General features: G+C 41.6%; 1 protein-coding gene across 1 annotated transcript; it reads left to right on the forward strand.

The window, feature by feature from the left end:
- The first annotated feature begins 528 nt into the window (after window positions 1-528).
- Window positions 529-26,499, forward strand: USP35 (ubiquitin specific peptidase 35). Its single transcript, XM_075198616.1, has 11 exons — window positions 529-832; window positions 4,565-5,306; window positions 7,079-7,214; window positions 10,441-10,570; window positions 11,884-11,985; window positions 12,773-12,931; window positions 14,130-14,323; window positions 19,169-19,262; window positions 22,249-22,355; window positions 23,126-24,365; window positions 26,249-26,499. Exons 2-11 carry the CDS (start codon window positions 4,625-4,627, stop codon window positions 26,414-26,416), a joined length of 3,012 nt encoding a protein of 1,003 aa, XP_075054717.1. The 5' UTR covers window positions 529-832; window positions 4,565-4,624; the 3' UTR covers window positions 26,417-26,499.
- The last annotated feature ends 114 nt before the right edge of the window (window positions 26,500-26,613 follow it).

The raw sequence follows: 26,613 nt of genomic DNA on the forward strand, positions 1-26,613 counted from the left end.
CAGCTGGCGGAGGCAGCTTGATGCTCTGGGCAATGTTATGGCTCTTATACTGCCAGGGAACTATAATATGTGTCTCGATGATCAAACCCAGAAAGAGATTTGGTATGCAGAAAAGGGAAAGCGGCTTGATCGTGTATGGGCTGAACTGAGGGCAGGGGGGGCATCTGCCCTCCGTCCGGTCACGTAGTGGGCTACCTTAGGCTGGATCACTGGGCTACCTGCATTTTTCCCTTTAAAATGTTCCTAAAAGGCTGCTGAGCTCAATCACGCCCCCGCCCCCACAGGCTAAAATTTACCAGTCCGCCCCTGACTTTGGCGGGACAGGGATTTGCTTATATTGTATGGATTTTGCTTTTTTAAAATGTTATAAGCGCATGCTGGGACTTGTAGTTCCACCACAGGCAAGTTGCCTGTCTTATATGATCCCCTGCATTTCATTTATTTTAGATTTGTGTGTTCAGTTTGACTTGAGACGTACAGACTCAGCTGAATCGTACAGCACTCAGTATTGCAGTGGGTGTGGTCTGCCCTCCAGGGACAGTGCCAGGCAGCAGCGGCATTGTTGAACTTTGGGCACTGTGTGTCCTGCAGATAGAGGAGACGCAGTATCCCTCCCAGAACCAGCATCTCATCCCCCTGCCCTGAACCTGCATCTCCTCTATCCCTCTCCATCTATAAATATATATATATAGCTCCCCCCCCCCTACTCCCCGTCCTCTGTATCTGAAACACACTGTTCTACTCACTTCTGGAAAAAGACGCATTATCTCAGCCTCTGTGATCATCACATCTGTCCCTGTCCATCTGGTAACCAGACTTATATGAGCCAGAGGTGAGTACCACACATGATGTCATTCAATCATGTGTGTAATGTGAGAATAAGCCTTATCATGTGTAATTAGGGAGAGTTACAGGGAACAGCAATATTCCTCATTCAGGAGACTGTTTCCAGATTGCAGACATCCCGTGGTCTCCAATCTGGTGTAGAACTACAAGTGCCAGTATAAAACAGCAGAGAGGGCATGCTGACATTTGTAGTTCTGCAGCAACGTCAGTGTTACAAGTTACCCAAGTCTACCCTGGAGACTAGTTCTGGGTCAATACTTAGAAACTTTTACCCTGCTACCTACATATCACGTTGCAGTATGTCTATTAATCACACTGAAATACAGAATTGCGTCTGATGTGTTATATAGAAACATCGTCTGCAGTAATTATTTGATTGCAAGCTCTGAGGGTAAGTCACATATTTGCTATACCAGTGTTTTATTTGCTAGTTAGATAAATATTTTTTTTTAATCAAATATGATTGTATATATAATATTCTTTTGAAACGTTTTTTATTTGTTAGTAATTTTCTTACAAACGATAGCTACTGCATGCAGGACTGTATATCATACCTGTAGGTGAATGCATATTATACTCGTTTTATATACACAGGACCTTGTTTGTAATAAAAGAAGATTATACAGCTGTGTTTTTAAAAAGATGACAATTACATATTGCATTTTATCTGTTTTATCTTCTTATTTCCAGTTCTGTGTCAAAAATGTTTCCAAAAGCACCCTGTGCTCGTAGAACAAACTTGGTTTTTCTGTCTGTTATTTTGACATGAATATGATTGACAGGAGTTGTGAAGTAGTCTGCTCCCTCGCTGCTACTAATTCATACCTCTCTGATAAACAGTATTGTTTTTAAGCAGCAAAGGACACACCCACTCAATTTTTCCCAACACATTTCCTCCAGATGATAATAAGAGGATTTGCAAACTTTGTTGTTTATGGTTCTATTTTCTTCTGTTTGGAAACAAAGGTATCTCTCTGATTTGCAATGTTGCTACATTGTTGCCACAATATATATATATATATAAAAAACTAAAAGTAGTGGTGTCAGCTTGCAAAGTTCTGATGTACTGGATAGCAGAGCTCATACTTCTGTGTATTCAAATAGAATTTTATACATGTCAACTGAAATCTCCAGCTCACAAGTAAATAGGTTAGAAACAGTTTATGACACTGTTTTTGTTCTACCAGAGGGCGGGTAGCTCTGCGCAGTTCTCTTTAATACACTATTGTCTATTGATACTATTATTGAAATGCTAAGCAGGTCACATGCAGTAAGTACTGGTTGCTGTAACCAATTGGCAGATAACCACACAGATAGAGACCGTGTTCTCCTACATTTGTATTTCAAGGCAAATATACATAATTAATGCTGCAAACATTTACACTTCCAAATGTGTCTTACCACATATAATGCACTGGGATGGTGAAAAATGTGCCCCATTAAGTATAGATGGACACACAATTATTGACATGTCATTGTCTCACAAAATGTGCAACTTCCACCTTCCTAAAGCTCGTATTCCAAATCCAGTCCTCAGTGATCTCTGTCAGTACATGTTTTCCACATCTCCCTGCTGGAGCACAGGTGTATTCATTACCGACTGATACAATGTAACACATCCACAAGTGGTAGAATTATATCACTGGTCACTGGAAAACCTGGACTGTCCCTGAGGACTGGATATTGGAAACACTGCCCCAAAGCACATTGAAATATCTCATGCTGCAACACAATTGTGTAAATACAATTCAAGGGGCATATTCACCTGCACCTAACCTGCATTTAGGACTATCCAGATCTCCCCCCTCTCCTATTAGAATAAGTAGACATTTGCACCCCACATAGTCAACACCATCTCTATGTGCTAATCCAGGGTTTCCCAAACCCAGTCCTCAGGGCTCCCCAACAGTGCAGGTTTTCTGGATCACATCTGACATAATTAGGACCACCTGTGGATCTGTTACAATGTGTCAGTCAGTAATGAATACACCTGTGCTCCAGCAAGGAGATATGGAAAACCTGCACTGTTGGGGAGCCCTGAGGACTGGGTTTGGGAAACCCTGTGCTAATCTATGATTTTATCATATAATTATATAGTTGCCTACTCTCCCGGAATGTCCGGGAGACTCCGGCATTTCTGGGAGCCCTCCTGGGATCCCGGGAGAGCAGGGAAAGCTCCCGGTTCTCGCCCTGCAATAGATAAGTGGTGGGGGCGTGGCTTAATGACGCAAATACCGCATCATCTTACAGTTTAGGAGGCGTGGCCAAAATGATGAGATTCGAAAAGCCTCGCCCCCACCTCCCCCGGGATCTCCCTGAAGCCAACGAGGATAAGTTGGCGAGTATGTATAATTATAGATACATTTACAAAAAAGTATCTGGATAAGATCACAAAACCACATTTGTACTTTGGACCAGAAGTTTTGCAGACTTGTAAATAAACCCTTGTTGTATGTTGTGATGTGTGAGAGCCCAAATAGCGGAGACACAGAGAGACTTCCTGCAGAATGATTCCACAGGAAGTCTTATGTGCATTGCAAAAAACGTCCCCAAATAACTATCCTATATACTATGTTTCAATATTTGTCACATCTCTTTTGATAAAAAATGACCCAACTTTTATTTTTAGTCTTTTAATATATAGATAGCTTCATAAATCTGCCCCCCGGAATCCAGAACACTAAATAATTAAATTTGCATCAAGGTACATTTTGGCAGTGAAATACAATATCTTCCTTTATCTTTTTAATTATTCATAAGAATTATCTTGCAAAAAATAATAAACTGCTACAGCACAATATGGATTTATCTCAGCAGAAATATGATTTGTGTTTTAAAATGACCTAATTGTATTATTAATTTCTTGACTATTTTTAATCTAGGATGATGAGCTGTTTTATGCTATTGTTTCTTACAAACATTACGTCTATGCACTAAGTCAAATATGGAGATGAGTGTCACCAGGGCCGGATTAAGGGAATGGAGGCCCCTGGGCTAAGGGGGCCTCCATTCCCCCGTGAGGGCCCCCCCCTTCCGTGATCGGAGCCGCCCCCCCCCCCTGTGATTCGAGCCGCTCCCCCCGTGTTCTGATCCGCCCCCAAGGCACTTACCTCCTTCCCTGGTGCACTGTACGCTCTTCACTGAGGAGATCTCGTGAGAGTGAGACTCATGAGATCTCCTCAGTAAGGAGACTACAGTGCGACGGGGAAGGACCGTAGTGGAAGTGCTCAGCAGCATTGATCGCGCAGGGGGGGCCCCTGCCCCCGACTGATCAATAATGCTGCTGAGCACTTTCAAGGGCTCCCTGGATGCCCCGAGGCCCCTGGGCTGTAGCCCAGTTAGCCCTAGGGTTAATCCGGGCCTGAGTGTCACATGTCCACTCCTTACTTCATATCTGCCTTAGTACACAGATCCCAATGTCTATGCACCAGGGGGACATGACCGTGGGAGGAGTTAGGGGTTGAGCTACAGCTACATGGTAATGAGATTCATGTGCAGCTCCTCCCACAAAGTCATCAATTACTGCATATGTCTAGTACAGGCTTACAGTGAAGTGTTTGTGTACCTTGCTAAGATATAGGCAGACAAGTAAGTGCATTTGTACACATGGTATTGTGGGTCCGTAGTTTTTGATGCTATTTTCGTAAAGGACCCTTAAGTCTTTGTTCTTTGCTCTCAGTAAAGTAATCTAGGTAACATCTCTTTAACTTTTTTCCAGCTACTCATCTGATGTTTTCTGCATGAAAGTTTGACCTTAGCCAGGATCCAGAAACAAGCCATGGATAAGATACTGGAAGCCGTCATGCAGTCCTCTTACCCTATGTACGTGAAACAGAGCTTAGCACGACGAGTGATTGAGGCCTCCAAGCAGCCTATCGACAGCGAACAATGTTGGTCTATGCTAGAACTCTCCACCAAGCTCTTCTTTTCGGGTGAATCCCGTTTTGTCAGGGAAACAGCCAGAGAAATTCTAGAGGTCTACGGCAGATACCATCCAGAGGAATTCGAGGAATTCTTCAACGTCAGGTTTATAATGAGTCTTCTTCAGGAAGGGTACGGTTCTCTGGGGAAGAGACACGTCTACGTCTTAGACTACGTTCATCTAGGGCTTCAGTTTGTGTCAGACAAACCCTCTACAAAGGAGATCTTCAGGCTTCTGAGAATAGAAGTTCTCCGTATTGTCTGCGAAAGGCCGAGTCTGAAGATCTGTGTCAGAATCAGCAAACTCTTAACATCGTACTCTCAGTGTATCCCGGAGGGAAAGCATCAAGTCTTGTTCTGCCAACAGCTAGTTAGATGCATTGGTCAGTTCCACTGTCATTCTGAAGGAGAAGACGGAATCATACAGTTCCTCGACCAGGTGAACAGAGTCTGTGGGCTCCTCCAGAACGTCTGGAGGCTTCAGACATCCTTGGTCCTTCCATCCTTAAAGGAATTATTTGCGATTATCTCTTCAATAGGTAAACTCTTTCAGCTACATCGGGGCTGGGGAACCTTTGGATCTCCAGGTATTGTGAAACTAAAAGTCCCAGCAAGCTTTGCCAGTGGATATCCAGCCAATGGCTAGCAGGATATGCTGGGACTTGTAGTTTCACAACACTTGGAGAGCCACAGATGATCTAGGCATGAGCTACATTTTGATATGTCCATATACCTGTCTGGTCACAGGCTGAGACAACATAGGAGGGATGAATGGACTGCATTAAATGAGTTGTGTGTTAAAATGTTTCCAATTGTAAATCGCTACGGATTATGCTGGTGCTGTATCATCATCATCATCATCATCACCACTTATTTATATAGCGGCACTAATTCCGCAGCGCTGTACAGAGAACTCACTCACATCAGTTCCTGCCCCAATGGAGCTTACAGTCTAAATTCCCTAATACACACACACACACACACACAGACAGACAGCGAGAGAGACTAGGGTCAATTTGATAGCAGCCGATTAACCTACCAGTATGTTTTTGGAGTGTGGGAGGAAACCGGAGCACCTGGAGGAAACCCACGCAAACACGGGGAGAACATACAAACTCCACACAGATAAGGTCATGGTCGGGAATTGAACTCATTACCCCAGTGCTGTGAGGCAGAAGTGCTAACCACTGAGCCACCATGCTGCCCATAAATATTGATGATGATGATGATGATGATGAAAGTGGTATTAGTAAACTGGGAAGAAAGGAAATTAAGGGAGATAAATTGACAGCAGAGGGAACAAGGCGGTGGAGGTCGTTTTGGAGGAGTCTATGATAATAATGAATTTAAAGAGAACATATTGAGAGATGTATCGGAAGAATAAGAGAAGATGAGTAGAGAGGAGAGAGGGCTACACCTAAAAATATACGATGGACATCCTGTACATTGCCAGGTGTGCAAGCAGAAGTACCAGTAAAGGACAATGGGCAGCAATATAAAATATAATCCTCCTTTTGTAGATATTTTTAAACATATACAACAAATAATAATAGTGATTTGCACATTATTGTTATTTATGTCTAAGCTGCTTTATGGTTGAAATACAGCAATTGAACGTACCACTTTCATTATATCATTACTCACGGCTTCCAGAGTAGAATACTATAGTAGTTGTGGCATTTCTGAATAATAACAGCTGACTACCTGGAAAAATGATGCTCTAATAATAATAATTACAGCTAGTAGGACAAAAGGGCATATACGGATCATGATAAATAGAAATGGTCATTGACGAAAAAGTAGAGACATGTGACTGAATGCTGTTTTGTGATGTCATGTACATATTTTATTACGGACCTGTTTGATTTTACATATCTTTGGAGATGGAGGAAACCAGGCCTTGGCCTATTCTTACAATAGATGGCCTCTTTCCTCCTTCTATATAAAGGAAAGGACATTTATAGGTACTGTAAATAAATGACCTTTAACCTTATTGGCTGCATCTTGGTGTGCTAAAAAGGAGCAAGTCTAAAGGGCTTTATTTCTTCCATAAGGCATCAGAAAAATATCAAATTATGAAAACCATGACATTATAATATAGGCTATAACTGGAGGAATACAAATTGGGAGACGTTCCATACTGTGGGACTATTGTGAGTTATTTTGAACAGGATAATGTGCTGCAGATCAATAGATAAATGTGTGGCCAGATGTATAGGATGATATATTAGTACTTGTAAGAATATAATCTAGTTTCCAGTATATTCCTTCTGTATTGTGCATTCATGAACCGGTTGATGTATTTTTACAGAGCAGTCGGAGGCGCCCTCGAATTCTCTGGCGGGTGTGGTGCAGTACGTCCCGCTGGAGCTCATGGAAGGTGTCGTCAGAAATTTGGCCAACGCGGACAGCGTGACAGATGCGCAGATGATGAGCGCTATAAACAGGTACAATGAGCGGGGCCAGAATCCCGCCACTCATGGGGAGGGACCAGGGCCGGATTAAGGGAATGGAGGCCCCTGGGCTAAAGGGGGCCTCCATTCCCCCATGAGGGCCCCCCTGTGATCCAAGCTGCCCGCAAGTGATCCGAGCTGCCCCCGCCCCTGACCGATCAATACTGCTGAGCACTTCCAAGGGCCCCCTGGATGCCATAGGCCCCTGGGCTGTAGCCCAGTTAGCCCTATGGTTAATCCGGCCCTGGGAGGGACTGTGCCCGCATTATATGCAGGAAATTAAGTATAATACAACAGGGACATGAATATATATGTAATATACCCTGTAAAATATGTTATTATAATATACGAGCGATGTAAATATATGTGTATAAACTCCTGTTACTTATATATGTATAAATAGTGAGTTCTGGCATCATCTCTTCTTTGTTCTGAGGGAAAGTAGTGTATTAGAAAATAAGGACTACTGCAGCTTCTACTGTAAATTATATGGATGTTAGTAGTAATCTCGGATTTCTGTGGCCTGTATCGTAGCACTTGGCCTACAGCCTGATACTTTGATATGGGAACATGTTGTCTCAGTGACTTTTAATATCCATATAATTTACCATAGGAGGTGCTTTAACTCATATATAATTGATGAGTAGTATATAAGTTATATTTGGAGTGCAGTGATGTCACATGACTCTGTGACGGACTATAGAACAGTCAGTGAAGGTTATATATAGATAGGAGGATCGTCCCATGAAAGAAACTTTCTTTGCAATTGAAACCTGTGTAATATAATAAATAAGGTACCACCTTCTGTATCTCACAAGGTAATTAGAAGTCACCTCGCAGTTCAGTGATCTGTATAAAATGACTTAACCCTTGGCCTCAGGTTTTTCTTTGGTCGTGTATCTCTGTAATGGTACAGGGTACGTTATTTCCATTCTATTACTCTTGAAGTACAAGAAGGCTTATGTCATCATCATCATCACCATTTATTAATATAGCGCCACTAATTCCGCAGCGCTGTGCAGAGAACTCACTCACATCAGTCCCTGCCCCATTGGAGCTTACAGTCTAAATCCCCTAACATACACACACACACACACACACACACACAGACAGACTAGGGTCAATTTGTTAGCAGCCAATTAACCTACCAGTATGTTTTTGGAGTGTGGGAGGAAACCGGAGCACCCGGAGGAAACCCACGCAAACACGGGGAGAACATACAAACTCCACACAGATAAGGCCATGGTCGGGAATCGAACTCATGACCCCAGTGCTGTAAGGCAGAAGTGCTAACCACTGAGCCACTTAAAAATAGTTGGAAACACCAGTGATTTAGTACCACTACTTGTTTGGCCAACTTGAAGTTTAATAAGCTACTAATAACTAACCAGAGCTGCACCTCCCTGGGGAAAGGGTTGGAGCACCATATAACCAGTAATGGGTGCAAGAGAAATTATGCACCACTAAGACATAAGGATACTATCTACGTAGACAACGCCTATCAAATCCTGCCATATCGGATAAAAGAAAGAATTAATGTATGTAACATAATGGTACCCACACATGTTTTCATCCAGCTTCATGGCATGAGTGGATCACTGGGCAATTCCTACACATGGATAGTCGATTTGCACTAATCCTGTTTCCCTTTGCACTGTCACCAGTACTTCCGGGTCAAACAATGGCCCCTCACTCACGGCAAGGGGTCGTGTAAGCTGTTCAAATCTGATCCATCAAGGATTTAATTTTGTTTGTGCACAGCGGTTGTTTTGTAGGCCACACCTACAACAGTGGTTGGCCAGTCTAGTCCAATCTAGTTAAATTGACCAACAAAAATCCCACAGCGCTTCGGGCACCTCCGCTCAAAGCGATAATAAACCTATTAGTGGGAAATTAGCTCTTTAGAACGCTGACTTTTCTTGAACAGGAGACTGTAAAGTGACAATAGGCTCAGTCAGCTAATCGTGACTCCTTACGGCGCTTCCGCTGTCTAAACCAAGCGCGCGTTTTCTAACAAGGAAACTGCATCATTCTAAAGTCACGATAGGCTCTGATGTCACACCAAAGCAATTCTGTTCACTATTCACTGTGTCATCTATGTCATGATGATGGAACGTATCACTACTTGAGAGCACCACAGTATCCTGGTCAGAAGTTGTAAGATGTCCATGTGACAAGGCCCTTAATTGTATTTGCTGAAAAAGAAAATTTAACAAACATCACACTCCCTAATAGGCCCCACTAAGACACCAGCAAACCGATGTCTTGGATTGGATGGACTGAAATGTATTTTGGCATAAACAATTATCTTACAATATTGATTAAAGGGGAAAGGCCCTTGGGACAGATAATCACTGACCTTGAAGTAGATTTTCCTGCGTGCTTAATGACTGTGGACACAAGCCAGATGCCAGAGCCTGGTAATTGCTCTATAATATTTAGATAACAGTATAAAATGTGCTCGTCCTGTGCAATCACTTTTTATATGATATATTTATAAACTACCAACAGGTTCACTTAGAGCACCAGTCGTATCAGGGTCTATTCTTCATGTGAAGAGTACGGAGTTTTTTAAAATCGACTCTAGTTCTCATTAGACAAGAACAACTCTGACACCTCTGGATCGGCCTGGAAACCAGAAAAGGAACATTACTCAGAATTAGTCTGTCATGGAGATCTCCGGGTCAACCCACAGTCAGGGGTGGTGTTACCACTAAGCGAACCTAAGCCGTTGATCTAAGGTGCTAATGTTTAGGGGTTGCCAAAAACACTCCCAGTGAGGGCTGAGTGTGGAGTTTGAAGAGCATTTTCATGTTTAGTCTGCTGGACCGGTGGAATTTGAGGGGGGATGGGGAAAACGGAGGCAAGTGGAAGGTACGAGAGTCGTTTTGAGGTAAATGGTCCTTCAAAGTAAATATGGGTGTGAGTCGGCATTGTGAGGGATGTTTTAGGATGAGTGGGGGTTTTGAGTGGAATATAGGGAAATATGTTTTGTAATTGCATGCAGGATCTATCGTCATTGTTTAAAGGTACCGTTTTAACTTATCACTGAGATTAAGGGTTATGTGTTGCCCCTTTGAAGGTTAAAGAACCAAGCATACGACCCTTGAAGTGCACGGGTTTGCCCATTCCTGGTATAGGTGATCGGTACACTTTAGAAGTTTCCACAGAGTACTGGCCTACACGCCTGTTGTTTGATACCTATGGTCTACCTTTGCAGGATGATTGACTGGGTGTCCTGGCCTCTAGGAAGGAATATTGACAAGTGGATTATTGCTCTGTTAAAGGGCCTGGCAGCGGTGAAGAAGTTCAGTATACTGACAGAAGTTTCCCTTTCCAAAATACAAAAGGTCGGTTTAACTCCAGCTGTATATTAAACACGTTATCATATTTATTACTCTCGTTGGTTATCGCTGATCTCTTGTATAGGTAGCACAGAGATGTAACTCATTTCAGTTTCATTGTTGAGTGATCGCTTGTTCAGAAATGTCAGGTTTAGAGACTTTAAAGCAGAAAGTAGGTGTCTAGGAGCGGCAGGTTATTTGATATCGCCATTGTTGACGTTTAAGGATGGCGGCATGCCTAAACCAGTCCTACATACGCGACTTCTAATAAAGTTTATTTTGAATGTATTATTTTGTTTAGTCCTTAAAGAAAGACAAACAAAAACAGCTTTGAAGTACAAACCAGAGTCAGTAAATAAATAATATATCAAAAAAACCAGGGCAGAAGTAAAAACAAAATGTTTTTACTGCACATACATTCAAATATATCCAACGTATAAAAAATATAAGATAATCTCTCCTAAATACGGTGGTACTTAAAAAGTCTCTTGAGTGGGGTAGGACCTATTGTACACACATAAGTATGACAACTAGATAGCTATTCTTTGTATCTGGAATCCAGTGTCACACAAAGTATTTACGGATAAATGTCTGTGGGCGTCAGATGGGAGTAATAAATGCACTGAAAAATATATCCGGATTAGCGAGCCTACTATTAGTCCAGTGATAGTACTCACAATCCCGTCTCATACTTCCTGTTTGATCCCTACCGCGGATTGGGTAAACTCCCGCCCCAAATTAAAATGCGCAATTAGAGACTCTGTAACGGTCATTTATAGAGAGATGAGCAAAGTTGCAATTAAATAGGACGCAAATCAGGATTCGTAGCGGAGGAGGCCATTTTTGCGGAGGTGCAACGTGTTTGTGAATTTTGCATTTCATTGAATTTGTCATCTACGCATACAGCTGGGACAGTGGTCAAGTGATTGTGGTGTGTGGTTTAACTGGGGTTTGCCTGGGAACCCATAAGGCCAAATTGCACCAGGTAAATTTGTTACACGTTGCAGCCAAATATACAAGGTGAATAATTTTGCTGAACAGTTTTAAAAATTGAATTAATCTCTAGTCCTTTTATTAACCACAGAATAAGCAAACACGCAGACACGAAGAACATTTTTTTTTTTTTTGCAGAAAAATCCAATAGGCGCATAGTGGTAACTATATAACAAATGCACATTACAGAAAAATATATATTGCAGAAAAAGATGCTTTAAGGATAAATTTAAACAGAATGACTACAAAATGGTAATGTTCACTTCTGCTGAAATATGTGTTGTTTCACCGCCATCGACTTGGGCAATAACTGTGTCTGTTTGTAGGTGTTTTCCAAGCTGCTGTACCCTGTAGTGCGAGAAGGAGCCCTCTCCGTCCTCAGGTATATGTTGCTGAGTTTTCAGCACTCACCCGAAGCGTTTCATCTGGTAAGAATCAAATAGGTTCCATCAATCAATCAATGACATTGTGTCAAGGTTATAGGTCATTTACGAAGTAGGATATTTTGGCAGAACATCCCTGTATAACCATTTGTAGCTGTTCCAAATTCCATCATACAATTTATTAAAAAATATATTTATTTTGTGGTCTCACAGATAGTAAATAAAAAAAATCTAGAATAGCGTTATCCCTTCTATCAATAACCCTATCTGGCAATTCTAGTTTATGTCCTTTAGCATCTTACATTGAGCTCTCTGATCTGGTTGCTTTGATTTCTAAACTATATTTTTTTTAACTTATGAAGAAATTGATATTCAGGAGTTGGTCTGAGATATGAGAAGCAGCCAGATCTAGTTCAGTTTGCACCGTTATAAAAGAGAATTCACACCAATTGCTATTTTGTCGGTACATTTTCCCTATAAAATGACACAAGTATATTTACTAAACGGTGTAATTATGTTATTGAACCTAATTGCTGATTGGTTGAGGGACATACTGACATGGAACTATGGCAACATGCAGTGAGCAACTTTACAGATACTTTCTGAATTAACAGAATTGTTCCCATAGACTGTAAGCCTGCGGGGCCCTCTGACCTCTCCGTCTGTCTGTATTATCCAGTATTGTTTTATTGCTGTGTTTGTTCCCAAATGTAAAGCGCTACAGAATCTGCTGGCGCTATATAAATAAATGATGATGATGATGATGGTTGTTCTGACATTTAAGAAAAGGTCACATAACAATAACTACTATAACCCCGGCTTTGTATTTCAGATCATTCCTCACGTCCCCCAGCTGGTTCGCTGCCTCTCCAACGAAAACACAAACTCTGCCTCCAGTTCCCTGGAGCAGCTGGCCGAATTGATTCACTGCATGGTCTTCCGCTTCTCCGGGTATCCCGATCTTTATGGACCAGTCATGGAAGCAATAAAGGTGGGGATTATGTCTGCAGCAGTTGCATATCTTCCAGCTGTCCCTCTTTTGGAACATAGACTTTTTTTTTTAACCTAAATCCCTGTTTTTGGCGGTTTGCACAGAGCCGGGAGGTCACGCGGCATTCCCGGAGGAGGAGGGTGTGCACTGTGCAGGGAGGTCACATGGTATACCCGGAGGAGGAGGAGTGCACTGTGCAGGGAGGTCACATGGTATACCCGGAGGAGGAGGAGTGCACTGTGCAGGGAGGTCACATGGGTCTCTTTGGCTCTTCTCTTGTGACACTGTGTAGTCGTCAGAAGTGGGCGTGAGCTGAAAGACCAATCAGGAGTCGCAATCAACCAGAATCGCTTCTGATTGGCCCTCTTGCTCACACCCCTCCTCCACTGTCATTTTCTATTGCGCATGAATAGAATAACGCAGCTTTCATCTTTACTACTAACACTGTCAAACTGCATCTGTGGGTGTGGGGGCACATTCACATGTAAGTCCACAATTTTTACAAATTGAGATCAATATGTGATGGTGAAAATATTTTTGGTAAAAGTATTTTGCAAAACAAGAATGTATATAATTTGTTTTATTATTTTGTTTTAAACATAAGAATATAAACTTTGCAATTGTTTGCCAAATAAAAACGTTATTAAAAAGTTGAACAATAATACTGAATATTACTTAGCTGGTGTCCAGTGTCTCTCTGGTGGGTAATGTCTGTTATGGTCCAGCGATGCTCTCTCTGCTTGTTCTATCACTTGCCTTTTTCAAACTTGCTGCAGAATGGGGGTGTGAGGGAGAGGCCCAAATGAGAAGCTGCAATATCTATTATTGCAGCTTTACCGTTGGTCTTTCCGCTCACTCCCCTCCAAAAGGGCACCCAGCCCTGGTTTTCAGCTGGGGTTGTGAGACTAACCACAGAGTCTAGAGAAAAATGGCAGCCCCCACGTAGTGCATAAAGGGGGGGCTCTCCTCCCTTCATAGGTGGTACTGCAGCTTTAAAGCCCCAATTCAATGAACTTTACATTCATGTGCATGGGAAGTTCAAGTTCAAGTTCTTGGAAGACTCGCCAGATCAGATGGAATGCTGGATGCCAGATAACTAATATTTAATATTGTTGTTTCATTTACAACTGTCCAGTTATCTTTAGATCTCATTTTGATGGATTATTCTCCACTGATCATGAGCTTCTTCTGCTGGTAGGACCTCCCAGCCCCCAATGAAGATCGAATAAAACAGCTGCTTGGACAGAACGGATGGACGTCACAGAAGAATGAATTGGGGCCATATTACCCCAGACTGGTATCGAAATCAGACACTGGCAAAATCGGCCTGATAAATCTGGGAAATACCTGTTACATGAACAGTATCCTGCAGGCGTTGTTCATGGCTTCTGAGTAAGTTGAAGATTGTACCCCTGTTTAGGTATTTCGCTGAATGGAAAACATCAGTATTAATTTTGCATATCCGGGCAGCTTGCCTTGATATAAACTCCTTGCAAGTAACAAGTTTTCTTTCCTTCTATCATTTGGATGCTCAAACTACAAGTCCCAGCATCCTGCGGCTTGTAGTTTCACATCAGCTGGAGGGCTACGGGTTACGTAACCCTGTCCTAACAGTTTCGGCCGCAATATGTGAGGCTCTTGGTACCAGCAGATCGTAGAGTGAAAACTCAGCTTGCCCCTGTGAAACGATTTTAATACAGCAAGTTTCCTTTAAATAGTTACCAGCATGAGCTCACAGTGCCCAGTGGGAGGATGTTTACTGTACGCTCATTGATTTACCTCGCAGAGCTACTCTTAGATGACAGTCATGAATTTGTTACTCCTGAAAATAGCAACATGAATTTGAATAGCAGACAAGTGTTCTTCTTTCCCCTTCTATTTAATATAACAGAGCTGCTCCACGTGACACTTACCCAGTAATCGTTATTAGAGTAACAAGGCTGCGTGGTGTCTGGAAGTTTAGCCTGATATGTCAGTCAGTGCCGGATTTAGCACTCGCAGAGTGGGCTGGTGCCTATGGGCAGCAGAGGGTGAGGGGCAGCTCTTGCTTAGCGCTTATTTCAAATATTTTTATTTGGGTGGCCATGGGTCATTTGAGGATTCGAACCCAGAGTTGCTGCAGCTCTACTGAATTATCTTAGCAGACATCTCCTTCTCCTAAGCTTATGTCATGCTCGTTATGTCTGATATTCAGCTGTTTCAGGTCTTCTTTCTCCGCTTCCTAACTTCCTATATCAGCCAATTCCCTCAAATTCCTTGTTGCCAGATCATTGTCTTTCTCCCTGAAACCTATCTTGTTGCTACTCTCTTCTGTTGCATTCTGCATGCACAAGTGATAGGAAGATATGTAAAATATCCTGTAATCCTTATATCTGGTGTATAGAGATGTCATAACTATTTACCAAGTAGTGATAGCACTCCTGTAACTTATCTCTTGAGCGTAGTGATGTCATTTGTGTTACATGACTCCTTGTCAGTGATGGAATATATAACAGTGAAGTTAAAATACGCCTGGGTATTAGGATCCCCTCATACAAGCAACTTTCTTTGTTTCATACCTCAGCAAATTTCAAGTGTTTTTTGCAGAGTGGAAATGACTGTGTGCCCTACCACAAAGCACCAGACACCCCTAAATAGGTTGCCTCTGCACCCCTTTATCTAATTTCAACACTCTCGCTCTGCAAAGTGAAATCACTCTCTTGCTATGTTACAAAAAAAGTTGGTGCACTGGTGCGCCCACATGGAACGCCCCTCAAATTCCTTCTCTTGGCCGCTGCAGACTTGTGCTCCCAGGTAAATGCTGACGTCTTGCTCTGCAAACTCATATAGTTTGGCGGAAATCGAGCGGCACCTCTGCCATTTTGTACTTGGTAATGAGGTCCTGTTGTTTCCATATGTTTTAATGGAGTGGAGAATTGGGCAAAGAGACAAAAGTAAGGTATTCTAGAGAAGACAGAGGAGAATTACGCCATTATTGCAACCAAAGCAAGGGTGAGGGATCACAGAACGGGTCGCTCTCTTGGCAAAAACGAGGTTCTTTTTCAGGATTTGGGGTGGAAAGACCGGGGCTTTCACAGTAGCCTTGTGGAAATCAGGTTCAGGTATATTGTTGTCCCGTTTGCACAAATATTAATGAAACTATTAGGAAATACTAAAATTACGGAACAAAGATCTACTGCTATCAAGTACTTTGTTCCTGATTGAATACTTAAAAGTGTAATTAATGCGTTGGGAAGATAGGTAAAGTTACACTATTAGCTCCGAGATCCTAAGTAAATCAAATCTAAGTATTTTTACCTGACTTCTTTACTGGTTCAATATTATAGCTGTATTGCATGTACTTTGAATTGGAATAATGACTTCTTGTTGTAATAGATCCTGTATAACTGGCCGTATGCCGTCTTCAGCTTCTGGTTTTAATACGCATTGCTGTACTATAGGAAGGAGCTTGGAAGGGTGATTTTGTTTTTTAAACAGGAGCGACCCTGTCCAAGCTCATTTGCATATTAGGACCACGTGTTAGAAGGTCATGATCTCTGGAGTCCCCTGTTCTGGACTTTGAAAGGAGCTATCAATCTCTTGTAGTCCAGCTAAAACCTAATTCTCAGGGCAGCATGGTGGCTCAGTGGTTAGCACTTCTGCCTCACAGCACTGGGGTCATGAATTTGATTCCCAACCATGGCCTTATCTGTATGGAGTTTGTATGTTCTCCCCGTGTTTGCATGGGTTTCCTCCGGGTGCTCTGGTTTCCTCCCACACTCCAAAAACATACTAGTAGGTAAATTGGCTGCTATCAAAATTGACCCTAGTCTCTCTCTCTCTCTCTCTGTGTGTGTGTGTGTTAGGGAATTTAGACTGTAAGCTCCAATGGGGCAGGGACTGATGTGAATGAGTTCTCTGTACAGCGCTGCGGAATCAGTGGCGCTATATAAATAAATGGTGATGATGATAATGATGATTCTCACTCCCAAATCAGTTCCATCTGGTGAGGAATAGATAGGGCATCCTAGTTTGCTGTTTTCTTTGCTACTTTCCTTAACCCTTTCTGTATGTGCTGTCCATTGTGCGCCATTCACACTAACGCTCTGCTTATATGGGCCATGGCGGCATTCTAAATGGAAGGTGTTTTTTTTTACTATAACCTGCATCTATCTATGTAACCCCCAATTCACACGCACAAGAAAATACCTTCTTAGGGGCATCCGTCACATATAATTTACACGTTAGAGAAGTGGAAACACTCAATTCTCTCTTCACATATTCTGTATTATTATTGAGAAACTAAAATAAAAATATAGAGAAAAGACCTTGGAATCTTAGACATGTATTCTGGTCAGGACAAACAAGATAGCCCTGAATCCTTCATTACCTGGCCAGATTAAATACAAAGCATGAAATAAAGCCTTGTCCCTTATGCGTGGGCCAAACCCGAACTTACATTGTAGGTTCCAGTTTATGTTCTGACAGCTGAAAGGAGGAAAGGGCAAAAAAATCCCAGAGAGAGAGATGTTTCTCTTACCTACTGTTATGCTCCTGGGCTTTTTTGGTTTAAAACAGTTAAATGTACTAATATCCTGTTCTTCAGCTCTTCTGTATCCCACTTCTAACACCAAATTGTCATGGAGATAACACACAGGAAGACAATTAGGTGTGAGTCAATCAGATGCTTTTTTTGTTATTCTTTATTACCATCAGTGAGAGATGCACAATGCCATCGGGGATGTTGTTCTATCCCTCTGCTATAAAGAAACCGTCTTTTTATATTGTAATTGCAGGAGTTACAAGTCCACATATGGTAATATACATACGTAAGTAGAGCCACAATTGACAGAGAAGCAGTATTTGAAGTAAAACATCTTGTGGGCCCCATACTATCAGCTAATCATTTTTTTTTCTTACACAAGCATAAATAGTCACATGTCTGTTAATTTCCATTGATCTTGTATTTTATAAATCTTTGTATTTAGAAATCACTAAATCGTAGGTGTAGAATAATGAATTATTCAGTGCCATTTGGGGGTATGTGCACAAACGCATGCAGATCCACCTGTCTATCACCAAGCTGTCTCTGAAAATGGAATGTAGATGAGTATTAGGCAGTCATCAAAAAAATGCAAAGACCCAGTATAAAATCCAATATGCTCACCTAAATTGTGGACTATAGGCTAGATTTACTAAGAATCGAGTTTTAAACCTATGCATTTACCATATGGCAGTTTGAGGTTGCGATTTAAAATGGTGACGTGTGACGGATTGAAAACAGCTAAACTTCCGGTGGTTTGGTTAAAACCACCATCCAAAAGACAGGACAGGACAGTTTTAATACCTGCTTCTGAATGGCTGGATAGCTCAAACATGCTGTTAAAAGTATTTTAAAATTAACTTATGGGGACAAATTTTATTTTTCATTATATTAAGGGGACAAAATTATTGAATTATTATAATATTCGGGGACTATGTAATGCCAAATTGTGCAACATAAATAATTATATCTACCTTTAACAATCAGTTAATATAAATTATATATTTAAATTTCCCCCAGAATATAATACAATTATAGTGTCCCCTTAAAAAAAAAAAAAAAAGTAAAACATTTTTGTCCCCATTAGTTAATTATAAATAAATTTTTGCCCCATAATCAATAAATAATGATTGCCCCCAAAATTGAAATGTCAATGGTGCTTTCTCGTATGTTCTGAATGGCAAAATAGCTCAAACAGCAGCAGTTTGATCAATCTCACCTCTCACAGCCACCTCTTTAATTTTGTCCGTTTGGATGGCGGTTTTGCTGCTATTTTGCAAACCCAGCTTAGTAAATCCGGCTGTTTGTATGTTCATCATTGTTAAAATCGGGATGACGATTTGTAAAGTGGTGGCTTTGTAAAATGTCAATTCTGTCTGTTTTAATGGTTGTTTGGGGTTTAGTAAATCTGGCGGTTTTAAAATCGTCGGAAAAATCAAACCAAATTGCCCTTTAGTAAAGCTATCCCTACGTGTTTCATCAATGACGTTAATTGTGTGCAATTTTCGAAATAAAATTAAGCCGTATCTCAAAGACATCAACAAAAGTTTTGCCCGGAATCCGGTCTGGCTACACGGATTATTTGCACTAGTGACAGAATATTTTACTAACCCACAAATTGAACAGTTCTTCATTTATTGTCTTGTAGCAAAAACCGATCAATGCTGAAATCTATTTGCTTTCTGTAGCGCCTCTGACTCGTTCTCTATTTTCAGTTTTAGACACGCGGTCCTCTGTCTGCGAGACAGCAATTCTCAGCCTCTGATGATGAAGCTGCAGTATCTGTTTGCTTATTTAGAGCACAGCCAGGTGAGTATAAATAGAAGCATCAGCGAGCAGCATTTATTGGTGCATAGCGGCATATTATATAACAGTCTAATGCAATACAGAGGGTAGGGGCAGGCAGGAAATGAATGGCTGCAGGGCCTGATTTTGATGTCCCATCGCCCTTAGTTTCTTTCCTGAAAATCTACAAACTATCCACTTTTGAAAAGTGTTTCAGCACTGCGCCCCCCTCAGGGGCAAATGCAGGATTTGTAGAGGGGGGTTTCCGCACCACGCCACCAGTGGGCATGACCAGCATGTATGGGGGCGTGGCTATAATATTAGACAGTGCTTTGCTTCTCTCCAACTCTCCCTATCCCCGTAATATACATGGGCAATGCTGCGTAGACTGCTGTTAGGTACACGCAGCTCTCCCTTTTCAAGCAGAGCCGTGTAAAGTGGGGGCAGGGTCCAGCCACCTCAATTATACAGTGTCCCAGGCTTGGAGGGGGCGAGGGGTTTCCAGGCACTCGGAACACCCACCTCGGTTTGTCTATTGCCCCCCCTACACTTGCCAGTAATATAATGGGGCTTTCACTAAACCCAATTTTATATTCTTTTGCACCCTGCTTTACTTATTCTGTGCCACCCTACAACCCTACCAAACCCTCTCAGGGGCAAATGCAGGATTTCTAGAGGGGAGTTTGGATTCAGGGGGGGGAGGGGGAATTTGCTGCAATAATAATACAAATAGAAAAGTACAACGTATATAATTTTATAATGTATGTTAAATTAAAAAATGAGGCATATAGTAAGCGGTACATTAAAAAGCCCACGTTAATATTAATCATTTAAATAAAATATTCTAGACTATCTTAACAAAATAATATAATACAATACCTTGTAAAGTAATACAACAAAATGAATACTAATCTCCCTCTGAAAAAAACAATTAGTGTTAGAGTTACTCATCAGGGGCCTGATTCATTAAGGATCTTAACTTGAGAAACTTCTTATTTCAGTCTCCTGGACAAAACCATGTTACAAAGCAAGGGGTGCAAATTAGTTTTCTGTTTTGCACATAAGTTAAGCACTGACTGTGTTTTACTCTAAGCAGCCAAGAAACAGCAGAATATCACAATTCATTTCATTTTACTGCATTCTGCTTTTCCCTCAGAAACACTTGAGCCAACAATGAGAATAATCATGGCAGACATTTTGTTGAAGTCAATGTTCATTAAAACATAGGCAGATCCCCACAAAAATGGGTGTTATACTGCAGACTGTTATAGTTTTTTAATGCAGACAGGAGTAGGAGTTTCCTAGAAGCGATTTTCTCCTTCTAAACCACAGAACTGTCGTGTTTCAAGTGTAGTGGGGTTTCTGGGCAACTGGAGACCCCCCCAAGTCCACCCCTGCCTCTACTGCTGTAGCTCTCCTTTGTTCCACAGCTCCTATCTGTGTAAAATAACTATATGAAAACGAATAAGATGAAAATTCAGTTACAAATGCAATGGTTAAAAGATTATTAATATTTTTTATTTCAATATTATAAACATAAATAAAAAAATAAAAACAATGACATAGAAATTGACCAAAGCATAACCTCTGTAGTTATCTCCTAGACCAACCTCCCATCTGTGAGTGGCCAACCCCATCATGAAGGAGCAGCTCCTCCCTGGCTAACCACTAATGATACTTACCAGTACACTTTCTACCCTCTCAACCTACTGTGTGGTGAAGGTTTGGGATCCTACAGACCACAGAGCTGGAACAAAAAAAACCCCAACCATTTTTTGTTTCTGCTCTGCCCTAATGTGCATTTTTTGTTCCATTCCTCTTCACAATTTTCAGAATAGTTTTTGTTTATTGGTTAAAGCTCCTATGTGCTCCACCTGGTTAGACGGATCGCTGCAGCCCTCCATCCTGTACTTTGTAAAACCGCAACACAGGCTTCTGGCAACGCTGCTGGTAAGCATTAGTGGAGGAGCTTCTCTTTCAAGGGGACCTGTGCTTTAATGTTCTATGGAAAATACCCAAAATGTGCTTTAACCCATTGTAACCAAACAGATTTAAGATTTAATCAGTTTGGTGCGAGTTGAGGGGAGATCATCAGGTCCTTATCCTGCCTGGTTGCAAAACTGCAGTGAATATGGAACCAAAAATGCTCCACTACCACTCAACACATGGTTGGGATTTTTGGTGATTTTTGAGATTACCTCATGTTATTCACTGCTGTGCACAGATTGTCAAGCAAATGTCACCATTTAGCACTTTGTTACTGCTGATGTATATACCAGTATTCAGCATCTGATTGCACTATATTTGGAGACTGTTTACATTAGGACGACTAGTGTTGTTTTCTGCTCAGTGACTAGTTTGATGTCGCCTATACTGGGTGCGGTGTAGAGGTATCTCTTAATCAGCATGAATTTTGCAGCGTCACAATATTTGAGAACTGTAGCCCAGATCAAGTGAGGCTTTTCTAGTTACTCAGTTTAGAAGTTTAGAAAACATAGAAACACAGAATTTGACAGCGGATAAGAATCGCTTGGCCCATCTAGTCTGCCCATTTTTTAACCTATGGTAACTTTAAACCCTATTTGATCCTTAGTTCTTTGTAAGGATATCCTTATGTCTATCCCAAGAATGTTTAAATTGCTCTACTGTATTATTCTCTGCCACCTCTGATGGGAGGCTATTCCACTTATCCACTACCCTTTCTGTGAAGTAGTTTCCTCAAAAAAGTTTGAGAATTTTTCTTCACCATCTGACAGTGACATGGACTTTACAAAAAGTTAGAACTGTACCTCTGGCTCCTAATATCACATGCACTAGTTGCTGTGAGTATATTTATATACAATTACCTGTCTTAAATAGACCTCAGCTATCGAGTCATATGGCCAGACATGCCTGTGTAGGAGCAGATTTAGGATAGTGAAAGCACAGATCTAATGATTGCCCAAAGCTACTACACATATGGAATTTGCAACATAGCATAAAATAATCACTTTTATGTCCCCGTCCCCAGCGCCCGGCTGTCTCACCTGAAAGTTTTCTGGCATCTTCTTGGCCCCCTTGGTTTACCCCTGGAGTTCAACAAGACTGCTCAGAGTACCTGAAATATCTCCTAGATCGGTGAGTGAAGAGATAAAAGACCATATTTTTTGTTTACTCTTCAGTTATTTCTTTCATATTAACAAAATCAAATTAATAAAATAATTTAATTTCTCCTCCTACTTTTTAAATTGCACCCCCTTCCCTTGCTTCTGTAGGGTATCCCCTATTCGGGGGCCAAGGATACCAATGTAATGTTGTCAAATATTGCAGCAAAAATAGTTCCGATCCTGATCAGAATCTGGTCATTATCGTTCATGTATTGACCAGGATGGATGTGCGGGGTCACTTTCTGTGTAACTGTGCCCTGTACTTTGGGACTGTTTAGCCGGAGCGCCAATGAGGTGGAACCTTCAGGTTTGATCACATAACGCGCCTGTACCGGTATAGTTACATCTGAAAAAGATCCAGCTATTGGTTGGTTGGGTCGAGCTCCCCATACGGTCATCTTAACACATCATTGATGACCAGGTCATAAAAATCAATAACGTTCTTGAAGCTTATAACCAAACATGCCGACTACTTGTGTAGAGATGTACAATATATGCCAACACTCTCATCATTCAAGGTACGGCTGCCAAAAGATACAAAATTGGGGGTTCCACAAGAACTAAAGGGTTCCCCCGGAACTGGAGAAAAAAAAGACAATCCTTCCCGATTCTGCTATCTTCTTTCTGTCGTTCTTCCTTCATCCTTTTAACCATTTATTTTTATAACTTCAGAATTATTCTTTTTTTTTTATGAAATGTTTTGTTCATGTTTAATATATGTTTATTTGTTGTACTTTAAAGGCTTCACGAAGAGGAGAAAACTGGCAAAAGGATTTCCCAAACGTTAGCCCAAACTAATTTGGGTTTACAAGCGAAGAAACCTCTTTTGGGCACCAAAACATTAGTTGAGCAGATGTTTGGTGGGAGAATTGTAACCAAAATTCGATGTCTAAAATGTCACAGTGTTTCAGCCAGAGAGGAACGTTTCACAGACTTGTCACTAGCTTTCCCCCCAAGTTATGGAACCACAGGGAAGATTCCTAAGGCTTCATATCCTTCCACTATACCGGTAGAAGACGTAGGACCACACAATCTTGACTTAGCACATAAAGTTCAGGATGGGCAGACTGCAAATGTTTCAGACCGAGTGAACTGTCAACCGAAGACGGTAGAGCGCCAAGGAAAAGAGACGCCAATTGAGACATTGGGGTTTCGTGGGAAAGAAATCCAACCAGAACATTCTGCTTCCGAAGACAAAGATGAAAACAATTGTCCTGTTGTTAGAACTCGGACTTTAGCAGCCATCACGTCAACGAGTGTGAAAAAATGTTCCCTCACTCTTTCAGATTTGATCAATCATTTCTTGTGCCCAGAGATGCTGACGGCAGAAAATAAATACCAATGTGAATCCTGTGCCTCTTTACAAGATGCTGAGAAGATTGTGGAACTTTCCACAGGTCCAGAATATCTCATTCTGACTTTGTTGAGGTTCTCTTTTGACTTGAAGGCCATGAAAAGAAGGAAGATCTTGGACAATGTGTCAATTCCTTTGATTCTCAAGATACCCATCCAAGTAAATTCGCTTCCGTCAGAGAACGCATGTTTGGAAAGGGGTAGTAGATGTTCCTCCGCCAAGGTCTACCAGTCCGCAACCTATGACTTGTGCACAGTTATCGTGCACTCTGGATTATCATCAGAAAGTGGACATTATTATTGCTATTCTAGAGATTGCATGGATAAAGAGAGTCATAGACCACCCAAAGCCTGTGTTAAACGATTTGCAAGCGATAAACGTCTAGACATGGAAATCCAGTGGTACCTCTTCAATGACACCAGAGTCTCGTTCTCATCGTTTGAGTCTGTCAGTAATGTAACGTCCTTCTTCCCCACGGATACAGCCTATGTGTTATTCTACAAACATAGAACACATGCGCAGGCCGACTCCGTTCCAGACTCAGTAGAAGCCAAGTCACACGGAGATGTTGCTCTTAACAAGGAACTTATGGAGGCCATTTCTAAAGACAACATCAAGTATTTACAAGTAAGTATCAAAGACAAGTCGTTTACACAAACAATATACACTGGCAAACACCCAAATATCTCCCTTGTGAATGTTGCAATGAATGTGACGTGGAGCTCTAGAAATTCACTTCTGTCCTACTACCTGTGCATTTATTTTTATCTTCAACAGTTGTAAAGGACATTTTGGGCCTCATTCATGTTTGGGCGTAAGTCCATTTGCGCTCTGTATATTGCATGAATTCGCTCTGCGCACGCTCCAAAACGGACCTTACATCAATGAACACAATTGCATGCAATTTATATCTAGATACAGACCTTCCTGACACTACTGGGAGTAAAAGCAGAGCTGGTTGAAGACTAATTCAGTTAAGATCAGAGACTACCACTGAGAGGCATTTTGGTGACCCAAGTTCAAATCCCCTTGTCAGCTCCCTGTGACCTCATGCCCAGCACTTAGTCCAAAACCTAAAAAGGAAGCCTAACTGGGCAGGGAACTGTGTATGTGATAGAAAAAGTGAATAAGAGGCTACTTTTGCACAAATACACTCTTTTGTAGAAAGTAATGCATGGATTTGGGGGCCAAGATGGTGACGTCTATGGAGAGCACACTTTGTGTGCTCCATCTGGTGGAGTGGATGGAAGTAGTTGAGCAGATTGGGGGATTTATTGTACTGATTAGATGTATGAATGCACCCAACCTTGAACCCACATGCAAGATTGTGTTTTGCAGGACGAAATTATAAAAATAAAATAAAGAGGGGGAGGAGGCACATTTAGGGGGGGGTTTCACATCGCACAGCCTATTGCTGCCTGCAGAGATGGTCTTATACCCCTAATGTAATGCATTTTACACTTTTCGGTAGCAGCTTTGTGGATAATCGCATTTCCAGACGCAATTCGACCAATGTAATAACACACAAACGTGTCACAAGTAATAATGGCAACTTCAACGTCCCTCATTCACGACTGATGCAAAACTGAGCAGTATTTTAAGAGAACAGTGTAAAAGTTATGGAAATAAAGACAGAGCAGGGTGCAAAACGTAGGTAGGACGGACTTTAAAGTGACATTTTTACTGCTTCCACCATGTACGCCTTTGGGTAACTCAGCAAATGATGGCGTATCCCTCTGTCCATGGCAAGTTCCAAGGAACGGGAAATGAGTGAACCAGCCGTATCCACATCCAGATTATACATCTTGGGTAAATAAACTTAGCCTGGTACAATAATTTTGCCTCTTGTATTTTGGTAAGCAATGCATTGTTCACGGCCATCGTTAATGACCTCCATAGTGTATTTACTGTGTTGTTAGGCTTCTCCTCTTATTCCTACTGTACTCTGATAATCTCTAGGTGTCACAGTACTTACTGCTGTCCATGAAGAGAGTTTGCCAGTGACTATATTCTCTCCACATACAGTAAACACTATAGAAGAGGAGCATAAGTAAAAGTAAATACAATAAGAACCAAGATGTCGGACTTACAACGTTTAATTATCTTTCATTTTATAAAATAGTATGTTGATATTTCTGCTTTAATTGTATATCGGGCAGCACAGTGGTTTAGTGGTTAGCACTTCTGCCTTACAGCACTGGGATCATGAGTTCAATTCCCGACCAAGGCTGAGAGGTTTGTATGTTCTCCCCGTGTTTGCATGGCTTTCCTCCGGGTGCTCTGGTTTCCTCCCACACTCCAAAAACATACTAGTAGGCTAATTGGCTGCTAACAAATTGACCCTAGTCTGTGTGTCTGTGTGTGTGTTAGGAAATTTAGACTGTAAGCTCCAATGGGGCAGGGACTGATGCGACTGAGTTCTCTGTACAGCGCTGTGGAATTAGTGGCGCTATATAAGTAAATGATGATGATGATGATTTCTATATATAGAATTGTTCATTCTTTTCTAGGAGCAAGAGAAGGAAGCCAGGAACAGGGCAGCCTACATCTCTCCGCTCCTGAAATCTCCTCTCTGGTGGCAAGACTTCGACAAGGACAGCGATGATGACTCGTCTCCGGGGGGTTTAGGACCAGCTGCTGGAGGGGGCTCTGGAGCCTTTCATGGCCTTGTGTTTTAGAGGCTACATCAACGGCCTTACATACATAGATCTTCATTAGATTGGACTGTAATACATGGGTTATTATAAATGGATTGAAAGAAGCAATATATGAAGCCTCATTTCATACATGTTATCAACACCGGCCCAAGGATGCCGCAGCTGGATGTAGACAGAGGACTGCTGGCATATCAATAATCTCCAACATAAAGTACATG

This window comes from Mixophyes fleayi, chromosome 2, assembly GCF_038048845.1.
Source record: "Mixophyes fleayi isolate aMixFle1 chromosome 2, aMixFle1.hap1, whole genome shotgun sequence".
Taxonomy (NCBI): Eukaryota; Metazoa; Chordata; class Amphibia; order Anura; family Limnodynastidae; genus Mixophyes; species Mixophyes fleayi.

What these genes read in the sequence shown, in the direction of transcription:
- USP35 (XM_075198616.1), top strand. Translation starts at nt 4,625, where the DNA reads ATGGATAAGATACTGGAAGCCGTCATGCAGTCCTCTTACCCTATGTAC. An exon ending in TGCGATTATCTCTTCAATAG is followed by an intron (nt 5,307 to 7,078) that starts GTAAACTCTTTC and finishes GTATTTTTACAG; the next exon opens with AGCAGTCGGAGGCGCCCTCG. An exon ending in CAGTCATGGAAGCAATAAAG is followed by an intron (nt 12,932 to 14,129) that starts GTGGGGATTATG and finishes TTCTGCTGGTAG; the next exon opens with GACCTCCCAGCCCCCAATGA.